This window comes from Tachysurus fulvidraco, chromosome 6 (genome assembly GCF_022655615.1).
Source record: "Tachysurus fulvidraco isolate hzauxx_2018 chromosome 6, HZAU_PFXX_2.0, whole genome shotgun sequence".
NCBI lineage: Eukaryota > Metazoa > Chordata > Actinopteri > Siluriformes > Bagridae > Tachysurus > Tachysurus fulvidraco.
The window spans coordinates 9933993-9958961 of NC_062523.1; the positions used below are offsets into that span (position 1 = coordinate 9933993).

Here is a 24969-nt window from a genome sequence, read left to right on the forward strand (position 1 = left end):
ATTCCAGTCAGTTCTCTGTAAGCCACTTCCTTTCCTCTACTTCATGAGCAACCATTACAGCACGGCACTGGTCAATATCAGCCTGCCTTGATTGTGTAGTCTCTTAGATTAATCTGAGCTTTTAGTCTGACAAGGAGGACTCTTGGGGCATCAGGGACAGGCAACACACAAAAAAACCTTTGTCCTTATAATCAAAGTATGTTCCTCTTATTATATCAGAAATGCTTACTGCAGTTATGTTCTGCAGGGTTTGGGCTAGTGGGCCATCACGGATATTACAGTGATTTTGCTACTGTATAGAAGATATAAAAGTAATTGCTTTTTTTTTTCTCCTTGCATTTGTGCAATGCAGAAGAAGATTTGTATCTATGTTCATATTTGAGATATTTATCTTAAGGGCATTGTGACCTTGTGTTATGTGTTATTATTGAATTATCAGGTATGTGCTCTTTATAATCAAGGTTCAGGTTTTTAATAAACCGTACATGTACTTTTGACTTCATTCCATTAGTTTGCATTCTACATTTGAGCATTTTGTGCAGTATTGTGGATCTGCAGCAGTTCAGTTCACTCCAACCCACCTGTTCCATGCTCTGTTTCCCGTGACCTTCTTTTCGCTATTCTCGCTGTCCAGGTCATGCAGTCCTAGTAGTGTCCTACTGTACGCCATCTTAGTTTTAACATAATTTGCCTGCAGTGATTTCTATCTTTAAGGTACTCTATGCATTGTCCCTGCCCCCTTTATTACTCTGTCTCAATCCATCTTTCTCTCTGTCTCTCCCCTCCCTCTTTCTGGTGTTCCTTATGCCGCAGTAGCCGTGGCTCAGCAGTAGAGACCCTGTTTGAGATGCTCGGTGCTGCTGCAGAGGATTCTGTGGAGTTCAGCCACACTTGAATCTCAGGCAGTTTCTCATTTCTTGCTTTTAGCATTCTCAGCATCGCTCTATGGCGTACGAGGAGAAGGACTGAGCTGTTCTGTGTGCTGCTTCACAGATGCATTTCTAAAGCAGTGGTGGAGTGTTTGAATTGAGCATACGTGTTTGGATTGCTGAGGTGAAAGAGAACATCTGGGTACATGCAGGCATGACTCGTCTGAATTGGTGCCTGGCTTCTCTTTTCAGCTGGTGGAAGTTTATGTTCTTCTGTTTTTTTCCTCTGAGGGTTTCCAAAAAGGAGACGGTAAGCTTGCACCTGTGCCACAACACAGCTTAACGTATTTACATAAGAGGGCAAAGGTGTCTTACATGTAGTTATAGGTGAATAAGCATTTCATTTTTAGTATTCATTTACACTTGAAATTTTATTTATTTATTTATTTATTTATTTATTTATTTATTTATTTATTTATTTGTTTGTTTGTTTGTTTATTTATTTATTATTCATTCATTCATTCATTCATTCATTCATTTTCTACCGCTTATCCGAACTAATCGGGTAACGGGGAGCCTTTGCTTTATTTATTTATAATTTTTTTTGTTATTTTATTGGAAATGCTGATTATTCCTTAGTCAGCATTTCTAGGCAAATTGTACTTCCATATTGTCGGATGATTGTGAAAAACTAGACTGAATTTAAATGTAATCAGTAAGTTATAAATGGGATTGTTGTAAAACCTGGTCTTACATTCAAATGTATAAAGTTCAAGAAGTGTTCGTCATTTTAATTTGAATGTTATTCTGCAATACTTTACTCAATACACTTGAGCTTCTACTGTTTTTTTTAGCGACTTTATTACTTTGGCAATGTAGTTTAATGTAGCTTATAAGGTTCTTTGTAGGTTTTTCTTAGATGACTTCCCGATAAAGAAACACTCAGCTTTAGTGTCCTACGGAGAACTTTACGTCAGGGTTTTCAACTGCTGGATGATGGTTCAGATGCAGACCTAGAGGACCAATTACTTGATATTTCAGATTTCATAGCTGTTATTTGACCGATTTCAGAGCTGATAAATGGCCATATGGATATAGTTAAACACAAACCCACATGATGACCAGCTTTTTTTTCATCCAATCACGCAGATTTACGTCAGTGAACAAATAAATGACAAGGTTTGAAACATTAAATCAGAACGTAAAGGGTTCTCCTTTATTGATATATATATGTAACAATAGAGTCAGACAATGTTAAATGATCTCCTTATACCTTCAGTTCTGATCCACACGCTTATCATGGTTATAACAGAGAAAGCAGTGGATATGGCAAAACCACAGATAAGCCTGGATTATTCTTATTATCTTCTGCATGGACCATCTTCTAGGATCTCTAGTTTGACATCATATTTAGACTGACAGGCTACGTCCATAGCTGTACGACAGAAAGTGACGTGACGTACGGCTAAGTACGGTGACCCATACTCAGAATTTGTTCTCTGCGTTTAACCCAACCAAAGTGCACACACACAGCAGTGAACACACACACACCGTGAACACACGCCCGGAGCAGTGGGCAGCTCAAGGGCACCTCAGTCGTGTCCGGCCCGAGACTCGAACCCACAACCTTAGGGTTAGAAGACACGACCGTAACAAAGTGTAAAAGAAAATCACATACATCCTGACTACTCTTCATGGACTCGTCGGGCTCTTAAGGACAACTGACCCTTAAGTACAACTCTTGTACACTCTTCGATGTAGCACCTCAGATAGTCTTTGATTTATCCATCTGGGAGAACCTTTAAAGCTTTGAGGAACCTTTGTGGAAAAGTACTCTTTTCAGCTTGTGGTATTCTTTAATAGTACGTAACATCCTATTCAGCTACAGTGTGTCATTTTTAATCATCAGATTAGATTATAATGTGAATCAAGAGATTAAAGAGAGTGAGATAAGCAAATCATATAAGACATTATATCGAGAACCAGGATATTACTAGGCCTGATATCAGGACAGCCAGTTGAATTGGCTTAACTGTTTTATATCCACTAATGTGAATATTCTGAAGACTCATGTTATTCTATTCTATTATTATTTTACTCTGTGCTGAAATAGTAGATTGATTTTGTCAGAAAATGCTGATTTATTTTATAAAACACCAGCTCTAACATTTACATTACATCATTTGTTTTAATGCTATCTTTTCTATATAGATGCTTCATTTAAACAGATTCAGAACAATTGTTAATATGTTGATATTTTCTTAGAGAGGATGTTTATTTATCATTATTAGAGGACTCTCCAGCGTTATCTCTTTAGAACATTCAGGTGAAGCTTCATTATGAGAACGTCTCCCGGGACTTTCCTGTCTGCAATATTGTGAGATACGTTTTTTTATTATAATAATAGAGAGATAGAGAAAATAAATGCTGCTACAATGAAAGTGACTCTTAACAATAAACCAAACTCTATACTGATAATAAGAATGACGTGTAGTTTTTTTAATCTATTAAAAAAAAAATATTGAAAATCGCTGTGGTATACTTTGGGGGAAAAAAAAACATAAAATAAAAATCAGGGGCCGTATCACAGCATCCCTTTGTGTATTTTCTCCCTGAAACAACATGCCTACACAGGTTTTATTCTTTCCGTAATCCATTTCATGTTTTTTTTTATTTTTTATTATTTTTTAATTAAATATTTTTTGCCTTACCTATTGCACACTGAGATGCATTTATCAGGCGCATTTATCAAATGGGTGATTTATGTTTCATGTGAGGGCCTGTAGCAGAAAAAAACCCTCTAAACAATCACAGAATCTCAATTTACCTTCCAACTTTTATACTTTAATGTGGATGGAATTTTAACGGGATGTTACACAAATCACTGTAGAATATTATGTTTCCTGCCAAATTGCTGGTTGGTTGATTAAATCTATGATTCTTAAGCACAGCTGGAATCCAGTCAAAGATACTCAATGGCACTGTATTAGAGAGAGAGAATGATGGACAGGGAAAGACAGAGAGAGAAAGCAAGAGAGATAGAGAGAGAGAGAGAGAATTAGAGAGAGAGCGAGAAAGGGCGATTGCACTTTCAGTAATTAAAAAATGTAAGAGCTTCCTCTTACCGGCTGCCTGTATGGATGCAGCAAGCTAGAAGTCGCAATATGATCTTAGCAAGCATTTCTTTTTAGGGGACAGATAAATCATTGGGTATTGGCATTTTAATAGTAGGCAATGTCGTTTTCTTCTGTCCTTATCATTGAGGTCGACAAAGCACTTTTCTTCTCATTAAATTAATGTCCTTGCACTCATTAATCCAGAGCCACACACACGAGGAGAAAGACGTATGAAAAGAGGGCATGAAGCAGAAGTGCAGAGTTACACTTTAATATAGAAAAATCTAGGCAGGTACAGTAATAGGTGTAAGTGAATGAATGATTGCTCATTATTAAATGTTTAGCAGTTAGCAAAGAAATTTTGCAAATAAACGAGTGGAATATAAATCACTCTAAATAGGCACTTTAGACACACTATATAGTTACAGTTAATACTATCCTTGTATCTTTGAAGCTTTCCACACACCTTGTCTTTAATAAAATCTGAAATGCTGGCCAATTTTTCCCTAAAAATCAGTGGACTATCCGCCGGCTTAAATTCTATTTTTGGCCTGTGAATTGTATAGTGATGGCCACTAAGGAGTATTCGTGAACATCTCTGTTCACATACACATACTGGATCTTCATTCTATATGCTACACACAAAGCCTCAAGGCTTTGGTGAAGTGAGGTGTGATTGCAGCCTGAATCCACCAAAGCATAGTATGTATCACCTTGGAAACTCAGTATACCTTGGACACTCAGTATACCTTGGACACTCAGTATACCTTGGACACTCAGTATACAGTATATCCCAGCTCAATCAGGGGCAGCCTGTGGTGCGATCCGAACCAGCACCTCCTCCTCCAGAAGTGCCTGGCTTACCTGCAATGCCAGAAGTTTGTCCCAAGCCTCCTTTCTACATGTGTGAAGTAGGAGTTCACCAGGAATGTTTTGGTGTCATTGTACGGTCCCATTTTACTGACATGGGTCATGGCTGCTGGAGCTGCCATGTGAGTACCCTCTTGATGGACCTGGCTCTGGAGCAGCTGCTGGTCTTCCACTTTTGATTGGAGCAGGGCTGGGAAATGCTGCTCCTGCTTCATCTGTAACTTCAGGAGTGCCTGATGTTGCAATGAACGCAGGGGAGACAACTCCATGACAGTGTATCTCTCCTCTTTGCTGGGTTCCATTGTAACACAATGTGAAGGTTTGGAAAGAGGAAGGATTGGAATAATAATAGTAACTGTGCTTTTATTCTGTATTGAACACGTACACACATTCACACACTCAGCTCTGTGTTTGGCTCTCTCTCCTTTTTTAATCCTTGTTGTAGCTCAATGCAACAGAGAACAGTCATTAATACAGCGCGGCACGGTGTGTGATCCTTACTACTCACTCCCATCAGCTCTGCCCACCATTCACAAGCCTACACTCGACCACGCCCGCACTTACACATTGGTCTATGGGGATAATAGAATTGACTTAAAACCAACATACAACAACAAACAATGCTAGTTCACTATATTTTTGCTATTAATATGGACAATAAAATATTATTTATTTTTATTTAAATGTTTAATTTAAATAAAAATAAATAATATTTTGCTATTAATATGGACAATAAAATATTATTTATTTTTATTTAAATGTTTAATTTACAATTTTTGTTTTAATAGAACTATAATTATATGATTTTATGTAGAGTCATGTTCACATTTCTGGCATTTAGCAGACACCCTGAGTAACTTCCATTTTTATTTTAATTTGTACAATTGAGCATTAAGGGCCTGGCCCAGTCCAGCAGAAGCAGCCTCGTGGACTTGGGATTCAAACCCATGTCCTTCCCCTCAGTAGTCTAATAACTAATAACCACAGAGCTACCACATCCCACATGTGATGCCTTTTTTATTTTATTTTTTCAGGATTTCTAGTAACCACTGTATACACTGATCACATAACATTAAAACCACCTGCCTAATATTGCATAAGTCCCTCTTGTGCGCACTGACCCTTCAAGGCATGGACTGCAGAAGACCTCTGAAGGTGTGCTCTATGTTATCTGGCACCAAAATATTTTTCCAATAATTTTTTGGAAGGTGTGAAGCTGAGCCTCGATAGATCAGATTTTTTTTTATCCCATAAATTCTTGATCAGACTGAGATCTGGGGAATAATGTGGCCAAGTCAACAGTAGGAATTCTTTGTCATGTTCCTCAAACCACTTTTGAACAATATTTGCAGTGTGGGAGGGTGCCTTCTCCTGCTGGATTGCTTCACTTGCTTGAACTGCTGCTTGACTTGAAAGAGGACACTGCCATGAAGGAGTGGACTTGGTCTGCAGCAATGTTTAGGTACTGTAGGTGGTATGTGTCAAAATGTCATACTCATGAATAGCAGGTTCCAAGGTTTACCAACAGAATATTATAATGCATCATACCGCCTCCGCAAACTTATTTCCGTAATTCATCATGGTGGTCCATGTCTACCACAAGTAAGCGACGCACTCACATATAGCTGCCCACATAGTTTAAAATGAAACATGATTCATTAGACCAGGCCACCTTCTACCACTGCTTCATGGTCCAGTTCTGATGTTCTCATGCCTATTGCTTTGAGTGAGGGACAGGAGTCAGCATTGGCATTTTTTTGTCTGCATTTTGAAAATTTCATTCAATCATACATCGTGTCATAGTAATCATAACATCCTTAAAGGCAGTATTAGGAATTGGAAAAATAAGAAAACAATAAGATCGAGGTGTTACTTTGAATTAATCCCTTTGCTGTTGATCTCTTTGTGGATAAGTCCCATGGGTTCTCAATCACATCTGCCTTTGGCTCATTCAGTGTAAATATGAATGTGGGTTGTTTAACTCAGGGAATAGTTAACAGCTGAGTGGATTTTCTGAATCCAGAGAAAGACTATATTAACACTAACTGAGATGCTGGCTTTATTATTAAACTTTGGCAGTCATTGCTGCGGAATTTTTTATGACAAATGTTTTCACTCACAGCTGCAATATAGAGGCTTTGACAAGAAGACGTCAGTGCTTTGGCATTGAAAGTCATCGCTTTGTGATACAGAACTTTGTATAGCATGAGTCTGTGAGGTCCTTCTGCAGGCAGGCCATTCCCTTCCCTTCTCTCTCTCTCTCTCTCTCTCTCTCTCTCTCTCTGTGGGATTGGGAATATTACCTTCAAAGAGGCCACTCGAGAAATACATGCTCTAAGCAAGGCTTAGGTCACAGTAAGTGTGTCAACCTTGTTTCTCACAGATTGCAAGAGAAGGACATGTGTGTAGATAAGTGAGAGAGTAAGAGCGAATGAGAGTGTGAGTAAGGAAAGTAATTGCGGTGTCATTGGGAGTCCTTCATATAAGCTGTCTACCAAATAATGATTCCTTTTGGTATTTGCTATTTTAGAGATTACAGACTGATGAGCACATTGAGAGAGAGAGAGAGAGAGAGAGAGAGAGAGAGAGAGAGAGAGAGAGAGAGAGAGAGAGAGAGAGAGAAAGAGAGAGAAGGAACGACCGACCGGCCTGTTTGGTATTCTTCGATAGTGGTTTATTGTGATAAGATTGGAAGCAGGGACTCTGTCAAGTCTACTATGACAGCATAAATAAAATAGAAAAAAGTTTAGATGGCATAAGATGACAAATCTAAACTTCTTTCAAACTTCTTTTGATTTTTCTGTTGTTTATACCTCAGCATGATCACACAGCCTTTTAAAAAAAAAATGCTTAATGACACTGTGACATTTGGTCTACACTCCTGTGCTAGATTATGCCATGGCTTTGTTTGCTTAATGGTGACATGGACTCATAATACATTAGGTTTGTTTTAAATGATGATAGCACTGAAGGTCGAACAACTCCTGATGGAGAGCTGTACTGGATTCGATTATCCGTTTATGAAAAAAATCGACCTGTTTTTCATAGTCTGTGCCGCTGGCTTTCCGGTACAGACTGTATCCTTAACTCCATTTTCTTCCTCCATATCCTCTGGCACACTGCCATGAGCCTGATTTCTGTATCTGTCACTAGAGATTACATCTTTTTTGAAAATTGTGGTAATTTTTTTAGGTTCTTTCATGAGATAAAAGCATAACTCATCTGTATCCGTGTTAGTAGTTTTTTTGCAGTGCGACTGTTATTGATTAAGAAAAGCAGGAAAATGCGGGAGAAATGTTCGGTTTTTGGGGGTGAATGTGCTTTTAGACAAAAATATTTCTGCTCATGCAGTCTTTGATAGAGTACTTTGTTGAAGCTTGTGTGAATCATTTTGAGAGATTTTGCTCACTTTGGACAAAGAGAAACTGCTTTAGATGGCTCACATGCATACGTTAAATAGTCGCACTACTCCGGCTTAGTAAATAATCTCAATTAGGTACTGTAGATTTATACCAAAGACCGGCTATAATCACAAATGCGCCCTTTTCACCAGAAAGAACTGGGTACTGGTTCAGAGTGCTGGTTCGAAATTGGTTCCACTGGCTAGTCTTCTAAGAACTGGTTTGCCTTTCCATGGGCTAGAGAGCCATCACAGAGCCAAGTCTTACGTCACTGTATACAACATTATACAGCAACGTTAGTGCAGCAGCAGCAAACACGAACACAACATCAACAATGGCGGATGTTGCTTTACTGTTAATGCTCATGGCTTGCAAACCTACGCTGGCATCCAAACGCAGCGAATCCTGATTTAAAATGTTTTTATGTTCTCTTTTGTCTTGTTGGTCAGATTAACCCCGCCCCCGGCCCCTGACGCAAGCGGTTCTTAAGTTTAGATCAGCGATGTTTTGGTGCTACTTAAGAACCACCTTTCCTGGTTCAGAGCCGGTGCTTTGGGTGTCGGAAAAGAAAGATTTTTACTGATTTTAAATTAGGCTCTGGCTCTGAATCAGCACTCAAACTGCCTCGGTGGAAAAGGGGCAAAAGACAATCCTAAGCCACTTATTCGCAGTGTACTCATACTGAACTTGCTTGTGTACCACTTAGCACTGTTCGTCTGTCTTGAAGTTTCTTCCTCGTGTTGTCTCAGGGAGTTTTAAATTGCCGCTGTCGCCACTGTCTGGCTTAGTAGGGACCTCATAAAAGTGGTATACAACTAAAAATAGAATCGGGTTGTAGTTATCAACAATGATGTCAGCAGTGAAGTAAGACACCACTAAGTTCATCTTTACTTGGACTTTACTTAACACCAGACACTATTGTATGGTATTGTATTGTGCTATCAGCTATTTTTGTCCCGAATTGCTTCTACACATTTTCACACATGCACTTTATGTACGACTGCATTAATGTACAGTACTTAGCTATTCGTTCGGTGTTGTTGTATGAAGCATCATTATCCTGGAGAAATGTTATGATGTCATTTCCCTGTGTACTGCACCAGCTATATATGGTTGAAATGACAATAAAACAATTTTGCTTGGCTCGGCAAAGTAGTGCTCATATTGGCATGAAATAATGACTTTTTTATATAAACTTATGATCATCTTATGAACTAGTCAATTATTATTATTATTATTATTATTATTATTATTATTATTATTATTATTATTATGGGGGGGGGGCACAGTGGCTTAGTGGTTAGCACGTTCGCCTCACACCTCCAGGGTTGGGGGATCGATTCCCGTGTGTGTGCCCGCCGATGGGTTGGCACTCCATCCTGGGTGTATCCTGCCTTGATGCCCAATGACGCCTGAGATAGGCACAGGCTCCCCGTGACCCGAGAAGTTCGGATAAGCGGAAGAAAATGAATGAATTATTAATAATAATAATAATAATAATAATAAATAAATAAATAAATAAATAAATAAAGTTTGCCATGTAACATATTTAATTTTCACTATATGTTTTGTACAGGGTTTATCACCCAACTCGCCGTATATTATCTCCATCCACAAGTCTTACGAAACAAAGAGAGACATGAGCAAACGCATAAGTATTAGCTCGGGTTACACAGCAGTTACATGCTCACTAATGTCTTTTGTGTCTGTGTGACCTCCTCTTCTCTTCAAGGGATTTAGGAATTAGTGCTTGGAAAGAAACCACACATAAAGTCACAGTACTTAAGGCCACTGTATAAAAGTTGCATAACCGATAGATGGAAATTTAAAACAAATGAAGAGTCTTGAAGCTCGCATACCAAAAGATGCTATTCTATTCAACGGTAGATTGTTTTAGAAATTCAAAATAGTTTTTATTCTGATGTCTTAAAAGTGAATTGATCCGTTAAATGAAATAGTCCTATCCTATGTCTTATGCATGAAAATGACTTTAAGATCTTGAATGTATCATTGGATATGTTTTATTTTCTGTACCTTGGAGTAAAACAATTGCAGTCATTTGAGTTGAAAGACTACTTAGTACTTTCAAGTATATACATGTATTTGTTATTTTATTGAAATAACTTTTATTAGTGACAGCCTAAATATATTCAATTCAAATTTATTTGTATAACGCTTTTTACAATTGAAGTTGTCTCAAAGTAGCTTTTCAGAACATAAACATAGAACAAAATGTAATTAAAAATAATAATATAAAGATTAGGGGGACACGGTGGCTTAGTGGTTAGCAAGTTCGCCTCACACTTCCAGAGTTGGGGGTTCGATTCCCGCCTCTGCCTTGTGTGTGTAGAGTTTGCATGTTCTCCCCGTGTCTCGGGGGTTTCCTCAGGGTACTCTGGTTTCCTCCCCCGGTCCAAAGACATCCATGGTAGGTTGATTGGCATCTCTGGAAAATTGTCCATGTGTGTGATTGCGTGAGTGAATGAGAGTGTGTGTGTGTGTGTGTGCCCTGCGATGGGTTGGCACTTCGTCCAGGGTGTATCCTGCCTTGATGCCTGATGACGCCAGAGATAGGCTCAGGCTCCCCGTGACCCGAGAAGTTCGGATAAGCGATAGAAAATGAATGAATGAATGAATGAATGAATGAATGACTGAATATAAAGATTAATATAATACAAAATTCAAGATTAAAATTCAATGAGCAAGTCTGAGGTGACTGTGGTGAGGAAAAACTCCCTTGAATGGTAAAGGAAGAAACCTTGAGAGGAACCAGACTCAAAGGGGAACCTCATCCTCATATGGGTGACACTGGAGGGTGTGATTATAAATATACAGTCTGACAAATGTTGTATTGATGGGGAGGTTGTTGTCCTCAAATGGCCACATGGAGTTGGCGTCTCCTCTTTAGTATACTGTAGCAGAGTCTAAGTGGAGCTGGTAAATCTCTAGATGCCTCAGGATCCTCACAGAGTCGGCCTCATCTCAGTGGAGGTCCAAAATCTTCATCGCATGGAAAACAACTGGAGCTGGTACAATATCTGGATGCCTCGGGATGGATAGAAAGAGAGAAGCAGTGGAGAGGAATTAATGTAGCTGCTGTTCACAATATTAGCAAGCACTAGATGATAATGTGCATTTGGTCAGATGTACTAGAGCACAAGATTATGGGATGTATTATGTGTACACCTGACTAAAGAGATAAGTTTTTAATCTACATTTAAACTGGGAAAGTGGGTCTGAGCCCTGAACACTATCAGGAAGACTATTCCAAAGTTTGTGAGCTAAATATGAAAATGTTCTAGTAGACTTTAGTAGACTTTAATATTCTGGGAACACAGCTTACAGCATTCATAAACATTCCTCTTTCTTATCTGTGATTAGAAGGCTTAACTGTGATACAGTTTGTGTACAGCTCTTAAAAATCGCTAACTGTTGCTGGAAACCAAATGATCGTATCAGATCTTTAAATCAAAATAAGATGACTTGCTTGTTCTAGTAATTTGGGGAGTTTTTAAATGCTGTTTTTAAGCATAAGTGAAGTGAAGTGACGTACGGCTAAGTACGGTGAGCCATAATCAGAATTCGTTCTCTGCACTTAACCCATCCAAAGTGCATACACACAGCAGTGAACACACACACACACACACACACACACACACACACACACACACACAGCCATTTATGCTGCGGCACTCAAGGGCACCTCGGTCGTGGAATTGCCGGCCCGAGACTCGAACCCACAACCATAGGGTTAGGAGACAAACTCTCTAACCATTAGGCCACGATTTCCCTAAGTAAGCTGTAAGTATGTATGCAAGGGTTAGGGTTAGGGTTAGGGTTACGGTTAGTTTTACAAGTAGGTTTGTAAGTCATCAAGCAAGGAAATGAGTAAAGTAAGAAAGAAATAAACAAACACACAAATAAACAATTAATTAGTTAATGAGAAGGTTTAGTTCGTGTTTTAGAAGTGGCAAATCACCAGTGTGTGTTAGACGATTACCCTGCAGGACAACAGTCGTGAACTGTAAATAAACCTTTTCTGTACTCAGTGATGGAGTCTCATCTGTCAGCATCCCTGATCCAGACCCACACTCTGTGAAAACACAACTGGACTCCAGCCTGCACAAGTTTACACTGTTCTTTTCTTTTTTCTTCCTGTGTGAGGTTTGAGCATATCCTGTTAGCTTTGGTATGAAAATGAAAATATCCCCTTTTCTCAAAGCACTGAGAGTAGCCGGATTGTTTCAACACAGTGTTTCCGTCTTAATTTATTTACACTGAGTCTTTCTGCGTGAGTAAACACCAGCGCTCTATTTTACTTTGTGCGTTGACACTGGCAGCACGAACTTACACTTCTTTATGTCTCCCAAGCACAGAGAAGCTTCTATTAGTTTTAGGGACACACAACAAAATTTTGAGTGTTATAAATCATCACGTCACTCTGTTTCCTTCTGGTTTGATCTCAATCTCTAGTGAAGCAGTGCTTCTGAATGCCTTTGTTTTCTGTATTGTATTGCCTCTCATCATTTTCCTATGCCTCAAAATAGCCTTCAGTGAAAGCACATCCGACGCACCATATGTGTGTGTGCTTTTGTGTGTGTTTGTGTGTGTATATTTAGCGTGTCTGTTAAGAGGAGTGGCACTCATAAAAGGATCGATTAAGCCAAAAACTGCTACTGTTGCTGCCCCTCTGACACCCATGACATTGTGGCAAGTAAAGCAAGTAGACTAGATGGGGTGAAATGCCACAAGCGTACACCTGTGACTTCAGTGTCACGTCATATTGTCTATATACAGTGCATGATGAAGAGGTTGAAACTTAAGGAGGAAGAGTCATGTATGATACAAATAGCTCTGAACAGTTACTCATCATGTTTTATTCTGGGGCTGAGATGCTTTGCATTAGATAATACGGACTATGCATATCACATAAGCAATTGCATTTTATTTTCAGGACAATTTCATAGAGAATTTACCAGTAACACATATCCAGATATAACACTATTATAGTTTGATGTATATGAGTATTTGTATAGGAGGTACATGTACAGTAGGTTCAGATATTGTGTATTGCAGGTGAAGCCATCGTAATGCATTGAAAGTATCAGGAAGTACCCTTGAGCAAGGCTTTTATCCCTCATCTGCTCAGTTTTATAACTGAAACAAATGTAAGTTGCTTTGGATATTTTTTATATAAAAATAAAATTCAGTATAACCATGATATTGGGGGGGTGGGGGGGGGCACGGTGGCTTAGTGGTTAGCACGTTTGCCTCACACCTCCAGGGTTGGGGGTTCGATTCCCGCCTCCGCCTTGTGTGTGTGGAGTTTGCATGTTCTCCCCGTGCCTCGGGGGTTTCCTCCGGGTACTCCAGTTTCCTGCTTGGAAGGAAAACCATATTAAAACATACTGTACATTGGCTGTACTGAATTTATTCTCACCTTGTCGAATAATCTGATGGTTGTTAGGGCCTAATGATACTCATACAATGACAATTATGTGTTTCTAACAGCACACTGAGTTGTATTACGAAGTGGTAAGGACAACAATGGTGTGCTGACAAACAATAGAGTAAGTATTCACAATGCAGAGGATATAATCTGCTGCGTAATGAAAAAGAAAAAAACTATATTGTCTATATTAACCTGACTGTTGCAGTTACTGAAGCAAAAGGTAGAAGAACACAAACCTCTTCATTTCAGCAAGCGCTTGTTTCTTATAGCTACTGTTATCTGGTTAGCTCTCAATCTATATACTGTATATGTAGTAACAGACAGCTTGTGACTCACTGACATGCCATAGTGTCCGTGGGATCATTTGAATGAAGTTATATCAACTAATATAAGCTGTATAAGGCTTGTTTTGCTCTTGTTTTGTTTTGCTGATAAATATATAGGTCTTTTTTTTTTTAAGTTGTATGCTTTTCAATATACGGAGTAGATATACATAGCGATATATACGGTACATAATTAGGTTTCATACACCAATTATATTTTAGTTAGCTACAGTATTATTCATTTTTGAGCTAAACTACAACTAGCCGATGATATAAATTCTCCACTGAGGACAAATTAGATGACCACCATTATTTAGTTTCATTCCAAATTACAGAACAAATAAATGTCTAAACTGTTCAGCAAGATTAAAAACACAACTCTCCATCATCCTTTAATTTATTTTTATTATTGACGTTATCGATTTTCACTCTCTATTGTGTTCTTTTTATTGAATCGGCATCCTGTTATTTTGTCATTAGGCTTCTTTCTTCCCTGAAGCTGGGCCGTGGTTTGTTTTTCTCAGATGGTAATTTTTTTACCTCTACAACCTCCGCTACATCACTCTAGTGCTTGGTTTTAACTCAAAATTTCTTGATTATTTGTACAAGCGAGTGCTGCTACTAATGATTTACCTACAAAGGTTCTCTCATAATTGGAATGAAATGTATATAATTCTGGTTTCTTATTGTTTTTGTATATGATTGCTTTCAGTAAGAATTCTAATGCATTATTTTTTTAAATTTACCGGAGGAGTCATGTATCAGAGGTAGTGACGTAGAAGGGTGAAGTCCCTGAAGTGTTCATTCTGCCTTTTAAAAGAATAAGATGTATTAGAGGGCAGAGATCACCCAGGGCAACTTCATCACACTGTTAAGGAGGAAATACCAAGACAAAAAAAGAAAGACTGACTACCAGAGCACACACATACCAATCACACTACCTCTCTCACCAGCTGCCTAATTTAGGGTTGATGGATGGAGCTCCTAATGAAGTCAATCTCTGTTTACAACCCTTTTTACTAGTGGGGTCTGGATGAACCTTCGATGGCGACCTCACACTTGCACCATGTTTTATATACGGGGCAGAAAATGGAGCCCAGGTTGGAGTACAGATTTGCAGATGTTTAAGGAAAGAGGGATTTTGAAGATATTTAGCATACCCTGGTGTCTCAGAAAGCTAGAAGGCAAATGAAAAATTATATTGACATTAGCGCAAATATGAGTGACCATCCTTAAAGAAAAGCCCAGAATGGGGGATGTAAAAAGAAGGAGGCAGGGGGTAGAAATAGTGAATGAAAATAAGAATAAAGAAAAAAAGTGAGAAAGAAAGCAAGAGAGAGACAGAGCGAGGATAGAGGAGGGGCTACGAGGGGAATATGGGGAGGGGAGAGATAAATAAAGGGCCGTGCAGTCACCTCCCCCTTGCTCCTGTGGAGCTGAGTTGCATGACCCCAAAAAGCTTTGTGAGTTTCACTGAATAGAGAGAGAGAGAGAGAGAGAGAGAGAGAGAGAGAGAGAGAGAGAGAGAGAGAGAGAGAGAGAGGGAGAGAGAGAGAGAGAGAGAGAGAGGGAGGGAGGGAGGAAAAGGCTCTTAGATAAGAAAGTGAGACAGAAGAGGATGAAAGAAGAGACGGAGGGAGAGAGAAGCAGCAGCAGTTGATCTGATCTCTCTTAGGCGTGTCATGGATTTGTGGAGCAGTGTTGTAGAAGTGAATGGACTGCTCTGGAATTCTGTACCTGGTCCAGTGGAATAATCAGGAATATTCTGTCAGTCCAGTGGAATAGTCTGGAACTGCAGGCCTGGAGCTGTCAGCGTGATCTCATGATGCCTTCTGTTTCTTTAAGTATGCCCCCGGCGATGGCTGGGCGCTCTCGGACATGGGTCTGCCTTTCCTGCATGTTTTGGGTAAGCCATGTGATGTTGTTACTGTGACAATCTCCAGAGACAGAAATCAGGGAGTACACGTGTGGCATGCAACTCAGCTGAGCCATCACTTGCTTGAATGAGGTGATGCTGAAAGTGCTGCAACCTTGAAAGAAAATGTGTAGCAGCGGCATTTTTGGCTTTGGCTGCCCTTTACTTCATGCATTATAATTTTTAAATAAATCTCTCTTGTATTGACTTTGCTAACATATTTGACTGTTTTGGAAGGTCTCTTTTTTCTCTGATCAGTTACTATGGCTAGATGGGGCATGGCAGTCTTGCCTGACCTCTGCTCTTTTAATTAGTACTCCTCTTTTGAGAATAGACTACAGAAGAAACTAAAATCCCACCAAAGCCTTGTGCCCAGTCAATGACTGACTGGAGGGGGAAGTTAAGCATCTTTAGCTTCCCTATGGGTGTAAGAATAAGGAGGTAGGCCTGCTCTCTCGAGTTGTGCAGGATCCTACCAAGCAGGATGAGCTAAACAGCTGTAGAGATTATCGTATAGAAACAAGCAGATGTGCAGATGTAGAAAACAGGTAAATGAAAAAGCTGTGATTGATGGACTTTCAGGGTAAAGAAGGAAATTCCTTCTAGGGCTGAAGACTAAATCTGGCAAGTGTTTATTTTTTTTATTTTTTTTTATTGCTTGTTAAAGAAATATGTAATTTGTGATAACGTAAGCCCTCTATTCTTAAAGAGCATATATTGATAATATATATATATATATTGGAGTTTATGGTATTCGATACATAAAGAAAAAAATGAAGATTGACCTTCCTCAAAACCTACTGAATTATAAATGAGCCATCTGAGCAAGGTGAGAATAGGAGGACAAATATGTCCGCCAGTCACTGGTCTCACTAAAAGTGGGAAGGTTAGAAGAGCAAAAAAGAGTAAAAGAAAATGGCGATAACGTATTTTACTAGCACATAAGAGGAAGAGTAGCCAGGGGATAGGTTGTCATTACCAGCTGGTTGGTCTGTAAATAAGATCGGAAAAATAGGACTTAAATGGAGACTCATGAGACATCGTGTTACCTAAAGATAGGCTTTTTAGCCACTCATCCAAACACATATTGAACCTTTGCCAAAAATGTCAAGGAACTTAATGGAATGATCAATGTCCATTAACCCATGCTAATTTGATATTGAGCATACATGAAGCTCGAAGGTCAATCCACTTCTGCACTTTGGCTTTGGTCTCCAAAATGGGGCTCGGATACCAAGGCCACACGGAAGGGTCGTACTGTGGTTATCCCAGGGGGTTTTGGATTTCTTTTGTGAAGTAATGGGTCTTTTGTTCAGAAAGTGAGAAGCAATCAATCATCATGCAGATCACTGGAAATTAGTGCTTGCTAATAAATAAGGAAGAAGCAGGGGATAATACTATATGGATTTAATGGGCAGTAAATGATCCTATTTTCAGCAATTGTTGAGCCTTTGTCATTATATGACAGACTAATGTGTTCCAAGCCTTTGAGGTTTTTGCATGATTTCCTGGCTTTTTTCACTCATCAGCGTACTGATGCATCAGTGTACAGATACAGTACATTTTGTCCACTCTTCTCTTAATAATGCAGGACTGTACAGTTTGTCTTACTGTTTCTGTGGGTACCTTTGTGTACACTGATATAGCCTCCATGTCTATGCCAGCATCTGCAAGTATGAGATCTCTGTGAGTGATCTGTTACACCGGTTTGCAGTGAAAAGTGAAACTCAGGGTGACATTTTGGAGGCAATCTGGGACAACATGAAAGGCAACATGTGATTTATGAGGTCTTGCACCCACGGTCACACTACTGCATGCTTCACTGACCATCACAGCTTTCCTGCTCCCCAATACTTGAGCTGTAGTCTAATGATCCTAATCAGCCATCTTTTTTTCATCTTTTGACATTCTTTTCCTTATATTTCACTTCCTACCCCCCTTTTTCCCCCCATTACTCTCAAAATCATTCCCTCACTCCCACTCCTACTTTTCTTAAAATCTTTGTCTCGCTGTTGTGCCAGCATTTCTTTTTCTAAGGTCTAGTCCTGTTTATGTGTCTGGCTCCTTAAAGGTATCTTTGTCCTTTCAAATCTATATAGCATATGCTTTTGATTTTGGCAGAATGCTCTGTGCATCTCTCTCTCTCTCTCTCTCTCTCTCTCTCTCTCTCTCTCTCTCTCTCTCTCTCTCTCTCTCTCTCTCTCTCTCTCTCTCTGTTGCTTGATGTAGTGTCTCCTGATGCAAGCAAGTGTCTGGGAATGTGAACATTTGTCTAGGGTGTCTCGCTCAATGTGCAAGACAAGTGAACACCACCTCCATCTCCGGTGCAGATAGGAAACTCATGTTTGATGACTGAGGAGCAGCAGAATCAATTCACAGGCTACGAAATCCTTTTGATAAGTTTCTTAGTTAGTTCCTGCTACTCATTAGAAGTTTATTATAATCTTGGAAGAGACCCTGGGAGCTAAAACAGGATGTTTAGATACACACCATATGGTTCTTCTCAGTTACAAACCTATGCTGATTGTTCGTCAGTGTTCTTTTTTTCTCGTTTTGCAACAAGCACTATTTGAATAGAGCCATCCCATGCACATTACCATGTGCACACTAAATATAATATTATCTGCTTGTCAGACAGCAGCAGGAGAGATGTAGAACTATATATTCTAGAATTTTCCAACCAGATTTCTTCAACCTTCGTCCAGTTGAAAAGAAATTCTATAATGCGTAATCCAGCATCGAATTTGTATTCCTTGATTAATTTGATTTTAATTTTAGAATTTTATTTCAGTATGGACATTATAGATTATATTCCTTTGGCTAGAGGAATAGATTATAAATAATAATAAATCTAGAATTCCTGATTAGATTATATTAGATTAGATTAGATTAGATTCAACTTTATTGTCATTGTGCAAGGTACATGTGTAGAGACATGCTATTTCAAAATGTAATATGAATATACTGCAGTGTCAGAGAGATACCTGTACCTGATGTCTGGATTCCAAATATTCTTCCTTTCCTATTTATTCCAAATTTATAAAAGTGATTGACCTGATTGACCTGGTTCAGAAAATGAAAGAAGTGCCGAAACCTGGTTGTAATTAAGTTTGGAAACGGCTTGATACCCAGACCCCAAGTGAGACCTCCTATGTGGTATTTTCTAAGAAGGAGGCCCCCCTATAAGAGTAGCAGTCTTTGTTCTTCTGGTGCACACCGATACGGTCCACTGTGCAACTTTGCACTAAGACATGTATGCTTGTACATGTGGCTTTTCAGGAAAACACTATAATGTAATGTTTAGTTCGGTACATTGCCATTGTGCTTTCATTTTTATCTCCGTGTCATGTTTTTTTTTTTTCAGACATTGTTTCATTAATCAGTAATTTTTCCCTTGACATTGATATGTAGAATTTGGGATGTTATGTGTGATATACTGTTATATCCTGATACTACATGAATCAGAAAAGTTAGAAAATTTTTAGCCATTTTTAGGCAAATTGTGGGCATTTGGCCAAACCTAGTCAAATGATCAATATTGGTAGTACAAACTGCCTCGGAGAGTGTAATCACCATCCTGCTAATGTCTACGTGAATTCACACTCTGACACCACTAGATCAATAATGTGATTATGTTCAATTCTGCGAAAAAAAAAAGGATCCTGTAATAAAGGTCCAGCAAAGATGCTCTGTTCCTAGTAACAGACCCACTACCCTCATTTCCTGTCTAAATTAGAAACAGCCGCTTAGCTTGAATTTCATTCTTGTTTATTTACACTCTTACCTCAGTCACAGAATAGCACCTTTGTGGGAGAGTTTATTCAGACATGTGCAGCAGTTTCTACTTTGACTAACAATTGAATTTATTCCTTTTGTAAGCATATTTAAATATTTATTTCTTTATATTATATTATACGGTAAGTGGATGATGTAAGGGTAGCAGTGATAAGCCCTCTTGATGTTTCAAGAAATCAAATCTGTTAAGTAGTTCAAAACTAATTGAGAAAATTTCCATAAAAGAAATTAAAACATAGACTTAGATGAATAAGCCTCATGAAATGACTCAGAATGCTATGAGCTATAGACTGGGGTTGATTTCTTAGTGACAATCACTGTATCATTGACAGTTGTGTCAAGTGTCAAGTGATTGCACTTAGTCAAATGCCCCTTAAATCTCATGTAAACTGGACTCATTTATTTAAGACTGCTTTACTGACATGTAGAGCTGTGCTCAAAAGTTTGCACACCCTGAAAGAAATTGTAAAACATTGTTATTTATTTGAGGGGGCACGGTGGCTTAGTGGTTAGCACGTTCGCCTCACACCTCCAGGGTTGGGGGTTTGATTCCCACCTCCGCCTTGTGTGTGGAGTTTGCATGTTCTCCCTGTGTCTCGAGGGTTTCCTTCGGGTACTCCGGTTTCCTCCCCCGGTCCAAAGACATGCATGGTAGGTTGATTGGCATCTCTGGAAAATTGTCTGTATTGTGTGATTGCGTGAGTGAATGAGAGTGTGTGTGCCCTGTGATGGGTTGGCACTCCTTCCAGGATGTATCCTGCCTTGATGCCCGATGACGCCTGAGATAGGCACAGGCTCCCCGTGACCCGAGAAGTTTGGATAAGCAGAGAACGCCTATAATGCTCCCATCCTACAAAAGGCCTGCCTTTAGTACACCTGACAGCACCGAGACAAGTCTTACTGCTTCTGGACCAGAGTCATTTGGAGTGATGAGAACAAATGTAATCTTTATAGTCACAACCATAAACGCTATGTTTGGAGAGGAGTCAACAAGGCCTACGGTGAAAAGTACACCATTTCCACTGTAAAGCATGATGGTGGATCTCTGTTTTGGGGCTGTGTGAGCTCCAGGGGCACAGGGAAGTTGGTAAGATGAATTCGACAGAAAGCTGTGCAAAGCACAAGGCAAGGTTGACCCTAAAATGGCTACAGCAGAAAAAGCTGAAGGTTCTGGCCACTCCAGAACCTTCAGCTTTTTCTGCTGTAGCCATTACAGTGTCCTGACCTCGATATCATTAAGCCACTTTGGAGAGGTCTCAAACCTGCAAATTGTGCAAGACAACCAAAAGATGTACATTTTGCCAAGAAGAATGGGCAGCTATTGATAAGTGTCTTATCTAAAATGTCTTATAATGTAAGAGCAAGCTTTTTTTAGTATCTGTTATGAATCCTGGGTCTAAAGCAAAGTAAGCTCTTATGTTGCGTTAATGTTTCTTTATTAAGACTTTTAGCCCACATGCTGGTGTGATTCGAGCAATTTAGAGTCATTCTGAATGTAAAAATGTCTGTCTGTCCCACATATTAGACCTATAAGGTGATATTTCTTTCCACAAGCCATTTTCTCACTAGGGATAGTGAATCAGAGCTATGAATGGCTTTGGTAAACATACTTTCTGATTGAGGCTGAAAAACATGCACCTCAGCCAGATTTAAAGGTCTTTCACGGTAACATGTGTATCTCAACTTTCATGAACTTCCTTACAAGGTGATGATTAAAGCCCTGGATACATTTCTTCTAATCCATTTATGTGCCATGAAATACAGCTATTATAGCGTAATTCATTTGGAAGTCTTCTCTAAATCTAACCGTAACATTTTTATTTTGTGAAATACTGCTACAATATAGTTTTATTTTTTTGTGCCACAAGGCTGCTTTGGAAAGGTGTGCAGAACAAAAATAATGTTCTGTTATTGATCTGAAAAATCTTTTAATTTTTCTCTTGAAAATGAAGAAGGTATGGCAGAACGAATGAATGTCAGAAGGATAGTTAGCAATGACATATTTAGTTGGTAGAAACAAAGAAAATATATATTGCTATTGTCAGGATTTTTGACTAGGGTTGTAAAGCTGTATCCTAGATCTGGTTTCAGTTTGAGGATGTGTATGGATCTCAGACCCTAGAGAGATAGGCATACCAGCTAAATCTCAAACTGTATATTAATGCCACTGATGGTCTAGGAAAGGGGCAGGATTAATTTCTTCATAGGAACCCTTTGAAACAAAATGCACCTGAGATTTGCATGGGATTAAGGGATGTTGCAGTAAGAGAGAAATAGCATGAGGTTGGAATGGAATTGTTTTGTACTAAATGAAAAACAGATGAGCTTGGTAGATGGAGAGGTTACATTCCAATCCTTCCTCTGTTAGTAGTGGGCGAATGAAATGATCATGGACCGAGAGGCATTCCCACTATCCCTTTAAGTTTGATTTGTAAACTGCTTGGCCTGACCAACCTCTCAGCTATAGAGGCCCATTCTTAGGAAAGTCTGGAAGCCATAAGGCTTTAGCTTTGTAAAATAATTGTTTGCAAATATAACCTTGAGCTATAAAATTGAAATAATGAATCTGTTAATGCTTGCGATTGTGCCAAACATTACTTATGTCAATTACACCTACTGTACCGTGGGAATTTCTTTAATGATGCATTCTGTCTGGGAATCTGGCCTAATGTCCTTTCTTAGGGAATTAAACATTATACCAAAACATTTGCGTGTTTTGTGTAGGTGTGGCGTTTTATAATTTTCAACCTTGCGCCGTGCCAAAATCTACTTACTTGACGAAATTCTCCTATAAATGTGCCTAAATTAGTGAGAAGGCCATACTTTAAAGTCAGTCCTTTTAATCTTGCCAAAAGCAGCCATCATGGACCTAGAGGAACTTTATTGAGGGGACTTGTACAAGAAAGGATTTGTATCTGTGCTGCTGCCCCAGTGTGATGTGATAGAGTGAGCTCTTTGTGCGGTGAAGGATTCAGTGTGTAGGATACTTTGCTGAACTTGAGTGATGGACATTTTGGAATATATTGGTTAGTGGTTTGCACACAAATTTCACACACACACACACACACACACACACACACACACACACACACACACACACACACACACACACACACACACACACACACACACACACACACACACACTCGCACACTTAAGAGCAGATACAAATGGTCACAGCAGGTTGCCTAATTGCCTCAGAGAGTTAGACTTAAAATTGCAAGCGAGTGTGCATTCGTTGTAATTCTTTAGGATTTAGGATGTGAACTAACTCTTTTAATGGGGAAATAAATCATTTTCAATCAGACGATTATTTTTAATTTGTATTTCTACATTATTTATAGCTACACTATTGTTGGATGTAACAGTACTGTGCTGCATCTCATTCATATGACTCTGTTAAACTGCTGAACTTTACATGCCCTTGCTTAGACCTCATCACCTCATGATCGTTTTCACACTCGTTTTTATTTTCACAATTTGCTAAGATGCAGGAGGATTTGAGGGTCATGGCGTGGATAATTATGTCTTTGTGGGTCAAGTACTGTTGTGGGATTTTTTGGGCTGGGGGTTGGGCTGTGGTGATGATACAAGATTGATGGCACTTGGGACTTGGCTAATGAAACAGTATTGTGGAGATTTGTAACTGGTAGGTGGACATGAATTGTGAGTCTTTGGGGTGATGTAGAAAGATTTTGGGGACTTGTGACAGGGGTAAATAAAAAGGGTTGTGGGGATATATAGGGTGAGTAATAGGAATAGGGTTGGTGTGGATTTGGGGATGGGTGATGGAGCAAGACTGGGTGGCATAGGGGATGTGTAATAGCATAGATTGGTGGGAATTTTGAACTATGGTGGTTAGTTGGAACGTGAAATAACACTATGGGGTATTTGATCTGGAATGATTGAACAAGACAATAGAGCTTTAGTATTTGGGTGATGGATCAGGGGGCTTTGGGGGCTGGTGTCAAAGAAAGGGTTTGATGGAATTTGGTATAGGGAGTGAAAGGGAAAGCCTTTTGGATTTGAGGATGGAGGGAGAGGAAAGGTTTGAGGATTTGGGGCTGGAGAAGATGAGCAGACTTGAGGACCTGGGGTTGGAGTGAGAGGAGAAAGGCTGTTGAGGTTTGGCAATTGAGTGACAGGGAAGGCCTGTAGAGATTTGGGGATGGAGGGATAGGGAAGGTTTAAAGATTTGGGGATGGAGTGAGAGGTAAGGCCTGTGGGGATTTGGAGCAGGAGTGAGAGGAATATTTTGAGGATTTGTGGCTTGGATGAGAGGAAGTACTTTGGGGTTTGTGGCTGGAGTGAGAGGAAAGGGCTTAGGGGATTTTGTGGATGGAGTGAGAGGGAAGATTTGAGGATTTGGAACTAAAGTGAGAGGGATGGCATATGGGTATTTGGGACTTGGGTGAGAGGAATGGCTTGTGGGATTTTGGGGCTGAAGAGAGAGAGAGAGAGAGAGAGAGAGAGAGAGAGAGAGAGAGAGAGAGAGAGAGAGAGAGAGAGAGAGAGAGATGTTTTAGGATTTAGTGCAGGAGTGGGAGGAAAGGTTTATGGGTTTTTGGCTGTGGTGATTAGTAAGGTGATAAAAAAAAATACACTATGGGCTATGGAGCTTCTGGGCTGGGCCGATATAGCAGTGGTCAACGCAATGTCTACACAAAGAAACATTTATCATAATTAATGGGGTGCGTCACATCGGTGGCCTCATTGCCAATAATCTAAAGCCAGCACTGAGGTCCTGGGCTGCAGGCTAGGTGAAGATTAGATTCAGATGAAGGGTGTGCTATTTTTATTAGCTGCCTTCCTCTGCTTTTGTTTGAAATGCTGAATGCATGTTAAATGGTTGACAGGGGTCAAGTGCTATTCTGAGGTGCTTGCATTGTCCGCTTATAGAGAGGAAGTGCTTGCGAAGAAATTCTGTACATAATTGTTTTTTTCTGTGTTCCTACAGTACATGAGTATACATTACTGTGTACATAAAGTTTTGCAGTGTTACAGTCTGTCTGTTACATAGGTAAGATTACTTATGTCTGGGTCTTTGAGACACAACATATGTCTCTGATTTACTAGCAACTTCCTAATGCAGCCTATAAGGAGTGCTGAGTCAGAGCCCTATCAGAATAAAAGTACACCCACAAACGTCCTTGGCATTCTCGATATTTTTAAATGTACAGGTATGAATGATGCTATTCCTCATATTATTTTATTTGGAATTGTGTTAA

General features: G+C 39.4%; 1 protein-coding gene across 13 annotated transcripts in view; it reads left to right on the top strand.

Annotated features, from left to right (window-relative positions):
- Positions 1-24969, top strand: part of tns1b (tensin 1b) — a 230586-nt gene that overhangs the window by 68052 nt on the left and 137565 nt on the right. Inside the window, exon 1 of one of the 13 annotated variants that reach the window (XM_047815137.1) lies at positions 1050-1179. The exons of 11 other annotated variants lie outside the window; for them this stretch is intronic. In XM_047815137.1, the coding sequence (XP_047671093.1) occupies positions 1084-1179 (96 nt within the window). In that variant the 5' untranslated portion in view covers positions 1050-1083. Of the gene's footprint in view, positions 1-1049; positions 1180-15616; positions 15938-24969 lie in introns of those variants that run through there. One more of the 13 variants, XM_047815139.1, reaches the window with a different exon arrangement.